The 18558-nt window shown below is 31.6% G+C and overlaps 1 protein-coding gene across 1 annotated transcript; it reads left to right on the top strand.

The window, feature by feature from the left end:
• The first annotated feature begins 501 nt into the window (after positions 1 to 501).
• Positions 502 to 6279, top strand: LOC143043621 (uncharacterized). The gene is made up of 5 exons (XM_076215843.1): positions 502 to 609; positions 2402 to 2542; positions 4066 to 4194; positions 5714 to 5842; positions 6167 to 6279. The coding sequence occupies exons 1-5, from the start codon at positions 561 to 563 to the stop codon at positions 6181 to 6183; spliced, it is 465 nt and encodes a 154-aa protein (XP_076071958.1). The 5' UTR covers positions 502 to 560; the 3' UTR covers positions 6184 to 6279.
• The last annotated feature ends 12279 nt before the right edge of the window (positions 6280 to 18558 follow it).

Below are 18558 nucleotides of genomic sequence, written 5' to 3' on the forward strand. Positions count from 1 at the left end.
AATCTGTCTTTTTTATTACTTTGATAACAGACCAGTCATGCTGTGAAGGCTATATTAAATGTCGTGATGGTAATGAATGCTTTCCTGAATCTGTCTCTTCTATTACTTTGATAACAGACCAGTCATGCAGTGAAGGCTATATCAAATGTCGTGATGGTGATAAGTGCTTCACTTAATCTGTCTTTTTTATTACTTTGATAACAGACCAGTCATGCTGTAAAGGGTATATTAAATGTCGTGATGGTAATGAATGCTTTCCTGAATCTTTCTCTTCTATTACTTTGATAACAGACCAGTCATGCAGTGAAGGCTATATCAAATGTCGTGATGGTGATAAGTGCTTCACTTAATCTATCTCTTTTATTACTTTGATAACAGACCAGCCATGCGGTGAAGGCTATATCAAATGTCGTGATGGTAATGAATGCTTTCCTTAATCTGTCTCTTTTATTACTTTGATAACAGACCAGTCATGCGGTGAAGGCTATATCAAATGTCGCGATGGTAATGAATGCTTTCCTTTGTGGGGATTATGCGATGGTGGAAGTAGAAGGGGTACCATGTTCAACTGTAACGATTGGAGTGATGAAGATCCGGCATTCTGTAGGGGTATGTGTTTTCTGTCTTTTTTATTTTCTTAATTATCTGATTAAAGTAACAAATAACGGAAACATTAGAATACCGCTGTTCAAATGTCATAAATTGATTAAGAAAAAATTAATCCGGGTTACAAACTGAAAACGTTGGAAACACATCAACTATAAGAGAAAACAACGGAAAACAGTTACACTGATTTGCAACAAAATTAAACGCCATTACAACATGCATAGCAACGAAATATTTGATAAGAACTGTCATGTTCTGACTTGGTACAGGATGTTTAGAAAAAAATGGTTCGTTGAACCCTATATACTGCAATGTAACATTTACCGCTGAAATGGCATTATATGACAGCAATTCAGTACAACTAACTGTTAGAATACTCAGGAAAGAGAAATACATGAACAATTAATTCATTAGTACATTTCGACAAGTTGACTACAGAATAAAAACAAACACAAAAAATTATTTTCGACAGTTGAAAAAAAAGACAGTAGAATAAGATTACGAGCTATGCGTCACACGGATGTATCAACGCCCCAAAAAGTGACGTCACATGTACCTTTCTTTTACAAAAAAAATATAAATCGGAATTAAGTTTGTGAGTGTTGTTTGGTGTATGTTATAACAATTACGAGAAATCGATTGTTTCTTCTAAATCAAATCATGCAAACTGTTTAAAACAAATAAATCCTGTGCATATAGTAGCTTTATACTGAAATCATACAAATGAACTAGGTGATCAAATATCTTTAATTTTACATACGAATAGTAAATAAAAAATAGGATTAAAACGACAAACGATAAGATTGCATCATAACTAAATACATGAATGTTGGATGTAAACATACCGAGACACGTCTTTTTTTCAGCAGCCATTTTGATGAAATGTCTGAATAAAAGTTAATTTGTATACGACTCAGACGTTCCGACATTCTCGAAATCTAGGTTAAAGATAAAAATTAAACTCATCATAGATACCAGGATTAAAATTATATATATATGCCAGACGCGCGTTTCGTCTACAAAAGATTCATCAGTGACGCTCGAATCAAAAAATAAAAGCACATCCTTTTAAAGCGCTATTCGTCTTGTCGTGGTAATGAAAATATGACAACTTTTTTACTTTTTAAGTGATGCTAGCTGCCAGATTATTATTTTTTTAACACAAGAATTGTACAAATCTGTTATTTTCCTCGTTTTTGTATTCTTCAAGATTGGGAGGTACATACACAATGAAAGAACAAAGTATGGTAATGTAAATACAACTACCATTGACTACTACTGAATAAGAAAGATGCAATGGACGACAACAAAACTACAAACAAGCTTTCGATACACTTGGAATCAATTATTTGATTTATAATTTGATAAATATTTAGATATACATGAAAACATTTCGGAATACTTGTTATGTGAATTAGTTTTTTTTCCTATATTGTGAACAAATGCTTTTGATTAATCCCGCGTGGTCTTTTTTGTACGGCATGCGACATTATCAATTAATTAAACTAGACTTGAAAGTTTCTTTGCCTAATAAGCAAGTACACATAATTGACATAAAACTAGAACTGTGGTCTTCAAACGAATCTGGATCTCAAGGAAATTTTCAATCGGCGAAAAGCCTCGATCGACACCTTCGACATGAGCTAGTTATGGTTCAGAACTTTACCATACGGATTTGCTGAGGAGTACCAAATATATATATGGTTTATATATAAAAAATAAAGCGAGGTGCAAGTTAAGTTTAGTTGCAGTTAGGGTCTTCCTAAATTTTGTTTGCTGTATTTATCTTTTTTAGTACACGAGTGTGCCAACGACTATGTGAAATGTCGAGACGGTATCCAGTGTATTAATCGCAAGCATCTGTGTGACGGAACCAAGTGGTATTCTAAAATTGATTGTGCTGATAACAGTGATGAGGATCCTGAGTTTTGTAAATGTAAATAAATTTCTATATTACTTCATAAATTAAAATTCGCTTTCCGAAAGTAAAAAAGAGTAAACTGCAGACATATGAAGAGTATTAAAATCTTTGTTTATATTAGGCATTGTTCAAAGTACCAATGAATAAATTTCATTAAAGAAATAACGCGTTGTATTTTAAATTACTATAAAAGCATATACATGTCTGATTATGAAATAATTCATGGAAGCCATACACTTGTTGTAAATTTACACATTGCCAGGGCCGTCATATTCGTTAATTGTATCCCTCGCTAACAATGCTAACTCTCAGGATAAAATTCGAATATCACGGCCCAGGTCATGTGTTAATTTTCAACAATTGTATGCCTTCCATGAATTATTTCAATTTTTATAGGAAAAATACGGTCATTTAAAAACTGAAGCGAAGGTGGGAATACCTATGTGCTGCTGTTCTTTTTTACTCCCTGTTAGACAAAGCTTAAACTTTCTAATAAATCTAGCTGTAGCTTGCAGGAATTACTTCGTAAATAACCGCTAGAAAAAAATCAACTTTATTCTTTTAATTCTTAAACCGAACATTTGTTATTTTTAATCTTAATGTTTTTCTCGTAATTTATGATCAAATCCTAAGATGGCATTTCGTATCTAAGGAGCAGCCATGTTGACTTGCTGAAATTTGTAAACATGCGAATAATGCATTAGAATAAATAATAAAACAACACCTACTTCAAAGAATCATTTTAATGTAATAGTATACGAATTTCAATGGTAACAGAAAAATCTCCAGCTTCAGCATTTTCATATGTATGACGTCATAATTTGAAATGACTTAAATGCAACAAAAGCAATCTTTAACTTTAGCTGAATTTTATTCTATTTTGATTGGTAGATTTCTAATTTTTTTCTTTTATGCATTCAAATAAGAATTAAATTTTTGTAGTCTAATTTCAATTTATCGGTAAAGCGTTGGTAAATAGTCTCGGACACATGTGGATTTACATGGGAGGTATATTGTAACATCCATTATTATGTCTCTCTGAGTCTGCGCTCAGTATAGATAGATCGAGAATTTTGTCACGATGTTGTTTACAAAAGCGAAAGAAGCACGTCATATCAGATGTTTACATTTTAATAAAATTTTGATGAGGTTAATCAAAATATTAAAAATAATGATGCAACTTTAAGAAAAACTTAAATCAGCAACGTTGCACTTAGACTCAGTAGTTCAGGACAAATATTGTCATAAGTGAAATCAAGTAAATAAAAATTTTAAAAATGATAATGGATATAGGAAGATGTGGTGTGAGTGCCAATGAGACAACTCTCCATCCAAATAACAATTTATTAAAGTAAACCATTATAGGTCAATGTACGGCCTTCCACACGGAGCATTGGTTCACACCAAACAACTAGCTATGAAGGGCCCCAAAATTACAAGTAAAAAACCATTCCAACGAAAACTTTAAATTAGCAACGTCGCACTTGGCCTCAGTAATTCAGGAAACTGTTGCTACAAATACAAACGTTTCATTACAGTACATGCATGTGCTTCGGGGCACTCTAAATGTAGGGATGGTATTCATTGTTTCCCCGATGTGTCCCTTTGTGATGGACGGAGGCACTTTTGTCCAGATGGTAGCGATAAAAATGAAGATTTCTGCAAAGGTATGAGTTTTGTACATTAGTCTTACAAGTTTGATTTTAAAGCACAATTGCCGAAAACAAAACATAAAAGATTGGAGAGACAAAACAGATGTTTAAAATAGCAAAAACAAACATCTTTCGGAAATATTAAAGAGACCACAGAAACCTATGTTCAACATGAAAATAAACGAAAAAACAAATAATAAAAGTCGTCTATACTTCACTGTTAATGGCCTTTGTATGTTTCTTATGACAAAAATACATTGCATTCTGTACGAAAAGAAGGGAAGATAATCTTTAGCAATGCTCGATACCAGGTATTTAGAAGGGTAAAACATAATACAAACGTAAAAGAGTGGATATAACAAAAAAAAAAAGACAAAACGTTATGCCAAATACCAGCACGGAATTCAAGACAAAACGTTATGCCAAATACCAGCAGGGAATACAAGCTTTGCAAGAAGGAGAATAATTTCTGTTTTACAATATTACCAAGTCAGGAATATAACAGTTCTGTCCATTCGTTTTATGATGTGTTTTGTCATTTGATTTTGCCATGTGATTATGTGATTATGGACTTTCCGATTGGATTTTCCTTTGAGTTCAGTATTTTTGTGATCTTACTTTTTCATATTTTATAACAACTTATTTATTAAACAAATATACGTATGTCATGCTAACTAACTAACAATTCACAAAGTTATAATGAATAGTTGCATTTTATTGTTCGATCTAACGACAACGATTGTATTCTTTTATGCCGATCATTTGCACTCATTTATTTAGTAAAGGATCTAACTCAAGATTACAATTTTTTGTCGATACACATCGATCATGTTGTTGTTTCATTTAGTAAAAACTCTCTTACACAAGTTACAGCACTATGATTGTACTTATCGTTATTTCATTTAGTTAAACCTCTCTTTCACAGGTTACAGCACTATGATTGTACTTATCGTTATTTCATTTATTTAAACCCCTCTTACACAGGTTACACCACTATGATTGTACTTATCTTATTTCATTTAGGTTAACCCTATTACACAGGTTACAGCACTATGATTCTACTTATCGTTATTTCATTTAGTTAAACCCTCTTACACATGTTACACCACTATGATTGTACTTATCGTTATTTCATTTAGTTAAACCCCTCTTTCACAGGTTACACCACTATGATTGTATTTATCGTTATTAAATATCGTTAAAACCCTCTTACACAGGTTACACCACTATGATTGTACTTATCGTTATTTCATTTAGTTAAACCCTCTTTCACAGGTTACACCACTATGATTGTACTTATCGTTATATCATTTAGTTAAAAACCCTCTTACACAGATTACAGCACTATGATTGTACTTATCGTTATATCATTTAGTTAAACCCTCTTACACAGGTTACACCACTATGATTGTATTTATCGTTATTAAATATCGTTAAAATAATCGATTTTCCTACACATCATTTCCATACTATGTTTAATTTTAAAAAAGAAATCTAATCATTTTCTTTAATCAGAATAGTTCTTTCATTGTAGAGAGAAATTGTGCATCTGGCTTCACTAAATGTAGAGATGGTATCCATTGTTTTCCTTTCTCATCTTTGTGTGATGGAAAGGAAGTTTATTGTGCGGATGGCAGTGATGAGGATGATGAATTTTGCAAAGGTAAATAGAAAGTATATGTAAATATCACCACAACAATGTTAAATCTGCAAATTTTCTATTTTTTTTTTTTGTTCTTCCCTCGCTAGGATTCAACAGTAAAATCACCAAAAAAACTGAGCTCCAAGGAAAATACAAAAAAGGAAAGTCCCTTATCAAATGTCAAAATCAAAAGCTGAAACACATCAAACGAATGGATAACAACTGTCATATTCCTGGTATTGATTTAACATTACACGATCTGATCCGGGGATAAAATTAAACGTTTTTGAGGTGACATGAAACAAATTACAATTTTGTTAATCTCTATTATATCATTTATTTCAGCTGCTTGGTTCAAATAGTAAGAACGACACGAGGACGGCTGTAAAGTAAAAGCCTAAGGAAGGATATTTTCGTCAAATAAAGATATACACATGTGAATTATGATTGCAATTTAATCGTTGTTGTGGTTCTATGTTTTCCACATAGTGGTTTGATGTCAAAATCAAAAGCTCAAACAAATTAAACGAATGGTCATAAATTTCCATCATATTGAAAACGATACTAATCATCTTATATCTATGTAACAAGTGAAAATGTCACAAATGGGGATACAGCAATTCAAATTGTGTTTATGTAGCATAGGAACACAAAGAGCGCATTCTTAGATGTCCGTTCAATATTAGGAGACCATCATCATTTCCTTTGACTTTTTCGTTCTATAGTTACAATTACCTTACAATCAACAGCATGTTCACAAAAAGTAAACATCCAACAACTTTACCAGTAATTTTCCTGAAAAAAAGATTGAATAAAAACATAAAGCAATGCAGCATACATTTCGGGGATAATTGATATTATTTTCAAAAAGAGTAGGATTAATATGCCTTTATTTGCACCAAAAGATAGTGCAAATTGATAGGTCACCGTATATATATATATATTCTTATATTTTTCGGGGATATTATAAACTTATTCATGGAAATTTGGATAATTTAGCACTGTATATATTTAATTGTGGGGTGAATTTGTTGTTGATTTCATGTGTATATGCAAACCATGATATGACTTAAGATGTTAACAATTAAAGTTTAGACACACAATTTTGTCTTTGAAGTTGCTGTGTTACTGTTAATTGTTGTCCCATTATGTATACATACTTTATGAAGGTTTTTATTGGTGGTTTATTATAATCTGTAAAAGAGGGACGAAAGATACCAAAGGGACAGTCGAACTCATAAATCTAAAACAAACTGACAACGCCATGACTAAAAATGAAAAAGTCAAACAAACCACACACAAGACACAACATAGAAAACTAAAGAATAAACAACACGAACCCCACCAAAAAACTAGGGGTGATGTAATTGTCTCCTGGTATGTAAAGATATTCGCGCGACACATGGCGCTAACGGGAGTTGTAAGTATGTAAAGATATTCCCGCCCTACGTGACACATAGCTTGGTATTTACTGTTTTCGATACTGCTAGTCACTGAGAGCATAATGAGTAACGTGGTCAGTGTTTGATAATAACGTCATTTATTGCATACACTTTGTTTTAAGAAAACGAAAATATCACTTTTATACCCATAATTCTGTGTTCGGCAGACCCTTGAGAAATTAATGATATAAATCATCTTAGATACTTTACATAAATAGGCAAAATTTATCATAATTAACTTTGGATATTATAAAAATAAAAAGATGTGGTATGATGGCCAACGAGACAACTCTCCACCAGAGACCAAATTACCATACTTCATCGTAGCTTATTTAATGATCAAAATTATGTACTTAATATTTAAATGATAATGGTATATCATACAACCAGGATAAATACCGTGATATTTAATTTTAAGTAATGTCATATCTCCTATTATTTTCTGAAGTTTCAGCTGAAGGTATGTTAAAATTTTACAAATATAACAAATAAGTGTTTGAGATATAAATAAACAAACTCTGTCTTTCCTGTTCATTAAGATTACAGTTATCATCTCAACCAATTCAAATTTAAATTTTTTTTTGTGTATATTTAAAAGGGCTTAATGCTATAGATTAGAACTAAAACATTTTCTGTTGCAATTCGTTTTTAAGGTTAAATACTGGACTACAATGTTAGAATTTTTAGCTCGAGGTACATTTTAATACAATGTACTCTAATTTTCATGTGTGAAATTCCGACTATAACGTTTATTGTTATAATTTTTAGGTTCGTGACCAAGATAGGTGTGAAAACATACTGTTATAAATCTGTCCCAGCTAGTTCATTTATCTTTTGTATAATAGTTCGTCTTTTGTGTATGGTGACAAATTTTAGCTCAAATATTTTCATACTTCAAGCTGTTTTCTCAAGGTTGATCTATTTTGTTTAAAAATTTACATGTATTATTTTCTAAAGGGTCAGCTGAAGGTATGTTAACATTTTACAAATATAAGAAAAATACACAAATAAACTTTTGAGCTACAAAATATGTTTTTCCTGTTGATGAAGATTACAGTCATCATCTTAACCAAGTCTTATTTTAAATCTGTGTTTTTAACTATTTTTATATTTTCTTTATAAACATATGAGTTTTTAACATTAATAAGATTCTGTTGTATCGACATGAAAACTATAAAGACAAATAAAACATCTTTCGGGCAATGTCTACTTTCTTGGTGGTTTGAGGTTTATATTAAGTTTACAAAAGATTTTTTTCGACAGAAAAACGGTTAGTTATTTTCATTGATTATCATCAAAAAGATCACAAAAATAAAGTATAATAATCTGAATTATTCATGTTTATACCGTGTTGAAGGCCGTACTTTAACCTATAATAGTTTACTTTTTAAATTGTTATTTGGATGGAGAGTTGTCTCATTGGCACTCACACCACATCTTCCTTTATCTATTATGTAATTTAATGCGAAAAAACAAAATGTCAGTACAGACTCAAAAACGTAACCTTTATCAAGACGTAATCAAATACATGGATATAGATTTGGCTTCATTACCACATTATAAACTTTTGTCGACAAATACAACTGCAATATTCGCTCAATTTTCATTTCATAATCCTTGTTAAATATAGATCCTGTGTCCAAGTATAATTGCTTTCAAGGAAATAAAAAGGCTCAGATCTTCTTTCTGTTTTAAATAGAATTAAGAATTGAAACGCGAAATGTGTGAATAGACAACAATCCGACAAAAGAGTCAAGGTAACGATTGGTTTTTTGATTCAGTCTGAAATTCACAAACTCGTAGGCGGCTTTAACGAAGCAAAAAGGTGTCCTTATTTTGTTGGATTAATGTTCACCATTAAGATATGAAGGTTTGAAATTTCGTTGAGTAAAATTTATAAACAACTAAAAGTTAGAGTTGTGGATTACAATCTTTAACTCAAAATGCAAATGAAATATATGTAACAATACTACGATGCACCAAAAGCTCACATAAAAACACATTGCATAACACTACAAACCATTAAAGTCGGAAATGGCCTATATCTGTGCTCGACTGCACAGATTTTTACTCGACCAGTCTGAATTGGTCTGACTTTTACTTGACATTACTCGACCCAAGTTTGAACCATACTTGACTGTACTGAATCGTACTTGACCCTTATCTTTGCCGTTGAAAATAGTCTGAACTATTACTCGACCAGTCTGAAACAGTCTTCTTATCGGGGCCTTTTATAGCTCACTGTGCGGTATGGGCTTTGCTCATTGTTGAAGGCCGTACGGTGACCTATAATTGTTAATGTCTGTGTTATTTTGGTCTTTTGTGGATAGTTGTCTCATTGGTAATCATACCACATCTTCTTTTTTATATTAACTCATTCTCAACATGTACTCTACCTATTTTTCCAGTCTAAACCATACTTAACCAAAGGTCTGAACAATACTCGACCAGTCTGAACCATACTAGACCAAAAAACCTCTACTTTTTTAACTGTTGAAATAAATTTCTTTTTAACTGATATATATAACAACAGCCAACAAAATTTATAAAAAAAATTAACCTTATAAAAGAAATATATCTCTGATTATATTTAGGATAAAACAAATTATATTATATATAGCTTATATCAAAAAGGCATAAAATTAAATAAATAAATGAAATTGTTTTTCTAATTAGTGGTGAAATATAAAGTATAACCTCTGCTTGGGGTCAAATTCATAAACAAGATCACACCTGGCCAGAGGTTTTAAATTCTAAATAACATTGATTCAAAATTGCAACATCCTGTTTAAATTAAATAACAAGGCCTGTCGAATATACATGTATGTACTAGATAAGTAATACACGAATTTAAGAAAATAGGGCTTTCTTTTAAAACACACCTGTACTGAGGTAATAAGAACATATTAAAGTGCTTTATGATTGATTGATTGTTGGTTCCTTTAAGTGTAATACCACCATTGATTTTCCCCTATTAGTCTTTGTTAAATTCGCACTTTTAAAAAAATTGTACAGTATTTACCTTTATTTCAACCAAAGAAATACTTTGCATGAATAAAGTTTAATCCTTTCCAGTGCTACAGTGAAAATTTCACACCACATTCCATTGCATATAAGAAAGAAACCAGCACCGGAAGTAAACAACCCAAATTTTTACACTGTTATTTACTGGTTACCTGCTTTGGTAACTATGTAACCTTAACTTTCCAAAATATTTTATAAGACCATCAAATAAAAAAAGAATGATGCTTTCAGACACCCAACATACATGTTTATGACTCAGAAAAATTAAGGTGCATTGAAATGCAGGGTTAATTTTCTACAACTTTCAAATTCAAGGGAATATTTTTTTTAGACCTACTTTCGTATACAACCGGATGTGACGTACCATGATTTGGTGGTATTACACCTTTACGCCGCATGAGCACAAAAAGGCTATATCACGGCAAAAGTGCTTTATGTATGCCATGTTAATTTGACAAAAAAATACTTAAATTAATTGAAATATTTTTTTACTGTTACTTTGGAATACATTTCCTTTTTTAAAAAGGTTATCAAGGATTGCTATGAAAATTCTATTATCATGATTAAATTAAATTCTTGGTTTAATAAGACAAAACAATTAAGCTCTCATTTTTTTTAAAACTCATTAAGTTGTTTTATATACTATTTTATATATATCTTAATAAAAAACATTCACTGCCTTATTACCTGAACTCAACTGACACCATAAATCTATACTAGGCTTAAGTTAATGGTGAAAATAGTCCAGCTACCATAAACTACTTCCGAAATATTCATAAAATTTTGCATAATATTGAAAAATTTAGTCACAACTCATTTTTTTAAGATTATTTGATCAGCTTGTTTTATTTATATTTTAAAAGTTGATATACATTATTATGTAAGTGTTGATTAATATTGAGTTGAAGTTATGTTATGGCTGATTATTGTGCAATTCTAATTTCAATACTGTATTGAATACATTTTTAATTTCAAGTTGTTGTTCAAATTTCATTTTTATTAAAAGAATTCCTAAATTGATAAAATTCAGTTGATAGATACAAAGAATATGTCTAGATTGGTTAAGACTTGGTCGAGTATGGTTCAGACTAGGTCGAGTATGGTTCAGACTAGGTCGAGTACGGTTCAGACTAGGTCGAGTACGGTTCACACTCGTATAAAATGGTTAAGTACTGGTCAAGTGCACATTCAGACTGTTAAGTATGGTTCAGACAGTCGAGTATTATCAAGTAAATCTCAGACGAATTCAGACTGGTCGAGTAAAAATCAGTACAGTCGAGTACAGATATAGGCCATTTCAGACTTTTAATGGTTTGTAGTGTAAGAAATTGCCTAAACCAATTCGGAAATATGATAGTTGTTATTCGTTTCATGTGTTTGAGCGTTTGAACTTCCACCCGATTACGGATTTTGAAAATTTCCATGGAATTTGCTATTTGGTTATCATGTTTTTACTTTGAACTTACTTTTTTACTTACCGACATTTCATGATCTTCTAGGTTGCAAACATGACGCTGAAATTCGTATACTACGCTTTTCTTGTATTTGTGAACTGCAGCATTTTGAAAAGCAGAGTGGACGCTGCAGGTTTGTATATGTTATAACAATGTAAACTTTGTTGACAGTTAATCAGTTTTAAATGCGGCCAAATTGATTTTATTGATGTATAGGAATAAAATTCATGCACGCCAAAATAGAAATTAAGTATAGATAAAACATGGGCGAAGATACAAGAGAAACAGCCAAAGTAATATATCGATAATAACTGACTACGCCATGACTAAAAATAAAAAAAAGACAAACAGACAAAGAATACTAGCAGTACAAAAGAAACAGAATAGAAAACAAAAGACTGCGCAACACCAATCCCACCAAAAACTTGGGGTGATCTCAGGTGCTCTGAAAGGGTAAGCGATCCAGCTCCGTATGTGGCACCCGTCGTGTTGCTCATGTTACTGCATGAATATACGCTCAGAATTGTAATTCTTTAATCGAAAAAACCCATCTCGTTTCTAAAGTATTGTAGACTTTTAAGTTAACAGATGATGAAAAAAAAGTAGTCCGATTAACAGTAATTGTTTAATACTTCGACGTATCTTTTTGTACTTTGTGCGAATAATACTTTTATTATATAAAGTTGTACCAATTTCTGTTCAAAGGACGTTTAATCCCAAAACTGTATAATAAATTATGAAGACTTATATTTAAGGCAGTGAGATTTTCTTTTCTGCCTATCAAACCAGCAGTTTACATGTAAAGAACTGAAAATATTAAACAAGTAAAACGGTCAGTTAAAAAAGAGAAAATGAGTAATTGTCACACTGACATATCACAATGATAATGTAACATACATATCATTTTTAAACAGGCTTTCGCAAATTCTTAGTATATGTTTTTTTGAATAGACAAACGTTGTCCGGATAATTATATCCGTTGTAGAGACGGGATTCGATGCTTTCCTCTTACATCATTATGTGATGGTACGACAGCGATATGTAAAGATAGTAGTGACAAGGATCCCGAGTTTTGCAGAGGTAGGTATAAAGAAAATGGGGCAATAAAGGTCAATTAAACTCTTCATCTATATGAAATCATTATTTAAAGTCATACGAAACAAGTGAGTGGGGAAAAATAATGTTTATCCAATTCTTGAACCAATGCATGTATGTATCATAAACTTAGAACTCTGTGCACGATTTTTTCATTTTTTACGCAAATATATCGTATAATCGTCAATTTTTTTTCTCTCTGTCTGTTATGATTTAACAAATATGGCTGCTCGTTAAATGCCGTGTATTAAAGCCGAAGTTTACCGATTGTCACCTTATAGTAAATAAATAACAAAAAGCATGGGTATTGAGCACGTGTTTAACATGTACAATCTGATAATTGTTTATTTTAATGACAGATCCATGCGTATTTCGATCGCCGGATTTTTACGAGGAGGGTTACGCTGAGGTCACTAGGCATACGGAAAATATGTCGGCGAGTTGCTTCCTGGAAGCAAGCAATTAAAAACAAATAAACTTCTTCAAAATGTGGACAAATTAAAGAATTTTCCGAAAAAAATATATGTACAAAAGTTGTATAATGAAAACTATCCATTTAGTTATAGAAAACATGTGCATGATTTTGTTTAATTTGAGGTGTCTTATGACTTTAATGTCTACCTAAATCAAGTGGATAGTATTTTTTTCGTATATATTATCGGTTCTGCTAATCATGCTAAGGATTCTAGTACTGGATGATGCAATAGTCATTAACGATTCTTTGATCATAATAGATAAGACAGCCAGAATCGACGAGTGTTATTAGATTTTTCAAAATGATCATATTGAAGGGAAAACATAAACATCAAGTTTGTATATATTTTTTACTTATAAGTCATTTCCAGTTTAGAAAAAGCTCACTGTAATAATAAAATATTACACTATAAATTATAAATACAGAATAAAATCTGACAACAAATACCATAATTAGTATTTTGTGAATACGTTCTGAAAAAAATCAGCTTTTTGTGGTTTGGAAAATGTGAGAGAGGCTTAATGAAAAGTATGACAAAACAAAAACGTAAGTATTTGAAAACATCTAGCAAATGGAGTACGGATTACGATTATACGACGAATATTTCTACAGTTATACCGCTTGGGTTCCTGTAATGCCATGTAATCAAATTTTACGATGCTGTTGTCAGTAAGGTACAAAGATTCGGTGGTATTACATATTGACTTTGATTCTACAATGCAGCACAGACTTGTCCTTCCACTCATGCTAAATGTAGAGATAGAATTTAATGTTTCCCATATGGTATCATTAAATATTTACTTTAATTAAACACTAGACTCTACAGCACAGACTTTTCTTCCACTCATGCTAAATGTAGAGATAGAATTTAATGTTTCCCATATGGTATCATTACATATTTACTTTAATTAAACACTAAACTCTACAGCATAGACTTTTCCTTCCACTCATGCTAAATGTAGAGATAGAATTTAATGTTTCCCATATGGTATCATTACATATTTACTTTAATTAAACACTGCAATCTACAGCACAGACTTGTCCTTCCACTCATGCTAAATGTAGAGATAGAATTTAATGTTTCTCAAATGATATCATTACATATTTACCTTAATTAAACACTACATCCTACAGCACAGACTTGTCCTACCACTCATGCTAAATGTAGAGATAGAATTCAATGTTTCCCATATGGTATCATTACATATTTACTTTAATTAAACACTACACACTACAGCACAGACTTGTCCTTCCACTCATGCTAAATGTACAGATAGAATTCCATGTTTCCCATATGGTATCATTATATATTTACTTTAATTTAACACTAGACTCTACAGCACAGACTTGTCCTTCCACTCATGCTAAATGTAGAGTTAGAATTCAATGTTTCCCATATGGTATCATTACATATTTACTTAAATATAACACTAGACTCTACAGCACAGACTTGTCCTTCTATTCATGCTAAATGTAGAGATAGAATTCAATGTTTCCCATATGATATCATTACATATTTCATTTCATTAAACACTACAATCTACAGCACAGACTTGTCGTCCTTCCACTCATGCTAAATGTAGAGTTAGAATTCAATGTTTCCCATATGGTATCATTAAATATTTACTTTAATTAAACACTAGACTCTACAGCACAGACTTTTCCTTCCACTCATGCTAAATGTTGAGATAGAATTCAATGTTTCCCATATGATATCATTACATATTTACTTTAATTAAACACTAGACTCTACAGCACAGACCTGTCCTTCCATTCATGCTTAATGTAGAGATAGAATTCAATGTTTCCCATATGGTATCATTACATATTTACTTTAATCTAACACTATAATCTACAGCACAGACTTGTCCTTCCACTCATGCTAAATGTAGAGATGGAATCCAATGTTTCCCATTACGAGATCTGTGTGATGGCAAGACGACTTACTGCCGTGATCAAAGTGACGAAGATCCCGACTTTTGTAGAGGTAGAGGCTAAACTTTTATATATCATCATATGATTTGTTTGCATGTAAGATGGGAAATATTACGAATAAGATCGATATTCAAATGTTGCCATTTGAATCTTGATTACTGATATTAAAAGTTATCAATATTTCGTGAATGTTTACTGATGAATAGAATATCAATTTTATATGGCTATTAACTCTTTACCGTTCCTATGACCCGAATTCGGGTCATAAGCACTTTTTTGCGTAAAATTTGGATTCAAACCTTAAATTATTTGCCATTTGACTATCAACAGATTTCAAAAAGGGCTTAAATGAAACCTGTGAGTTTCCGCTACACGTATAAATTGCTGTTGTGTGTTTTGGGGTTGATCTTTGTGGTTGAATAAAGCAATTAAGATATTATCGTTTGAAAAAAAAAAACAGCTAAAATTTAATAGAAAAAACTTTAGAATTGTGCTAATCTCAAATTATGAAAATATTGTGTTTGGTTGCTATAAACCGCAAACATCGGTCCGTTGTGGATCTTTTTCTTTCAGGTTTGTGTTGAGCTTTATAAAATGAAGGTTCATTGAGTTATTTTTTTTTTTGGATTAATTTCTACAAAAAACTAATACAAACAGTGAACATTGTCCATATGTCAGTAATATTCAGCAACTATTTCTTAGAACTTCTGCCCCTACCAGTAAAAACGTGCATATTGTGGTTCTAGAGGCCAAATAGTATAAATAAATTGCATTTCTTACTACTTGTGTTACTTGTGTTACTTGTGTTTGAATTAAAATCATAATTACCCCCCCTTTTTTCCTCTCTCCCCTCCCCCCTGGTTTACAGACCATCCCACAGTGTGTGTTCTTTTAAAGACATAAATATAAATATTACAAATAACATTGAAAATAAGTATGAATTTAATCAATTTTAACCGTATGGTTCCGTAGTTGAGGGGATGCATCTGAGGATAGTAATCAAGCGATCCGGGTTCGAATCCCGCAAGGATGAATGTGCGGTTTAAAAAAAAAAACCAATACCAATATTAAATAACTTGACTTGACTTTAATTTATTTCAAATTGAAAATGCTTTTTTCCTTGTAAAAAAGTTAATTGTCTGTCTTTTGTTTATAGTCATTTACAGAATAATAGAGACATACATGTTAATATAATCTATTACAAATCGATAACTATGGGATTATGAAGCGGCAAGACTTTTGTTTTTCTGTCTTTTAAATGATTATAGGGATTAGAGTGTGGATGCACTTCAGTTGCACAGTTTAGCTACGTTTTTTACCCAGAAAGCTCGAAAATAGCCTTTTTGACCCAAATCACCCAAATAGCATGTTTGGCTATAAAAATTGCTGTTTCTCACATAAATAGACCATGCAGGGTTCTTTTTTTAGAGATGTTATTTCTAACATTGTATTTGGATGCTCTATTGATACTATTTCCATAAATAAGCTTCAAAAAAGTACATTTTATATCGAAATTTTACAATTTTCTGAGTTTTTTGTTGTTGTCACGTGACATTGGACTGATTATCACGTGATCAAAGATTATATATTTTTTACAAACCTGTCATTAATATTACTGAAAAACTATTTTCTATAAAAAGTCTTAGTTGATAAGCCTACTAACAGTAATAAGAAAGTTATGATTGATTGAAATTTGATCGTTCCTCAGCGGCAAAAATAGTGCAATTTTTGCCGAATGGTAAAGAGTTAATGTAGGTGTCAGAAAGTTGATTCCTATGTAGAATATTTGCTTTTAAAAATGAATAGCACTCTTTATATAATTATAATGTTCTATTTGTTTTATGAATTGTTGTCTGTATTTGACCTCGTGTATAAGTTGATAAATTATTATGTTATCCTTTTTTTACCTGCGGCCATTCAGTTTGGAGAATTCAAGTATCTAGATAGCTGTGGATTCATTTATTTTTGTGGGTTCCAATTTTCGTGGAAAGAGATAAACCTGCATATTCGTGGATATTAAATTCGTGGTTTTTGACAAAGTTAACATGCATTTTTTTAAGAAAATTTGCATTGTGTTGAACATTTAAATTCGTGTTGTCCCTGTACCCACGAAATCCACGAAAATTGGTATCCGACGAATATTACTGAATCAACAGTATAAGAAGATGAGGTGTGAATACCAAAAAGACCACTCTCCATTCAGGTTACAACCTAAGAATAACCCCTTATAGATCAAAATATCGTCTTCAATACGGAGCCTAAGCTCACATTGAACAGCAAGCTATAAAATCAATTGAGTATCTGTTTTTGTTATAGATCAAAATTGTGAGCCTGGTTACATTAAGTGTAGGGATGGTGTTCACTGTTTCATGTCTCAATGGCTCTGTGATCGTGCAGGATCATATGATTGTCCGGACCACAGTGATGAAGACCCAGAGTTCTGTGAACGTAAGTAAATTATAGTTACAAGTTACACTTCCATTGGAATTTGTTTTTAGCCATTGCGTTGTCAGTTTATTTTCTATCTCTGAGTTTGACTGTCCCTCTGGTATCTTTTGTCTCTCTCTTAGAACTTCCATTCAATCTTTCAATAGAATATATATCAAACGAACGCATTGATATTGATATTGAAGTTATTCGGTATTTTAATATTCTAGATAAGAACAAAAAAGTATGCTGTAGAGCTACAAGCTTTCATTATGGTGATTTCACTATCAGAAGTACATGCTCAAAACAGTATAAGGATTTCAAAAAAGTATCTACGGTCGCCGTTTGGAATCATGATTGAATTTAGTGGTCGTGCGACCTCGTGCAATTCTATATATAATAATCCTTATGTTTGTCTGTAAAGCCGATAAACGATAGCTTACGTATATATTCAAATTCAAAATATACATTCAAGACAAACATATGAATGTAAATGTTTACCCTTGAGGAATTCACATGAAATACTGCTTTCCGAGTCAGCAGACATAATTTAGGAGTAGTAAGAGTATAGATTGATCGGGTAGAAATCATAATTATATGTCTTAGTATTTCATTGTAAACAAAGCAAAGTACAGCTATTTGTAAGATCCAGGCAGTGGGTGATTCATGTATGTCTCAGAACTGCTTTATTCCTTTATATAATAGGCAGCTAAGAATGAAATAAAGTTTGCAAGCTATTTTTTATTTTTATTTTTTTGAACGGTTGGTATGGAAACATGCAGCCATTTTTTTCAGGAATTTATGATGAAATTAGACATGAAAATTGGAAAACGTAAACTTTTTGGTTGCAGCAATTTTATGATAATGACAATTTCAAAATTTTTT

The sequence above is a fragment of the Mytilus galloprovincialis genome, chromosome 8, assembly GCF_965363235.1.
Source record: "Mytilus galloprovincialis chromosome 8, xbMytGall1.hap1.1, whole genome shotgun sequence".
Lineage (NCBI taxonomy): Eukaryota > Metazoa > Mollusca > Bivalvia > Mytilida > Mytilidae > Mytilus > Mytilus galloprovincialis.

What these genes read in the sequence shown, in the direction of transcription:
- LOC143043621 (XM_076215843.1), top strand. Translation starts at nt 561, where the DNA reads ATGTTCAACTGTAACGATTGGAGTGATGAAGATCCGGCATTCTGTAGG. An exon ending in AGATCCGGCATTCTGTAGGG is followed by an intron (nt 610 to 2,401) that starts GTATGTGTTTTC and finishes TATCTTTTTTAG; the next exon opens with TACACGAGTGTGCCAACGAC. An exon ending in GGATCCTGAGTTTTGTAAAT is followed by an intron (nt 2,543 to 4,065) that starts GTAAATAAATTT and finishes GTTTCATTACAG; the next exon opens with TACATGCATGTGCTTCGGGG.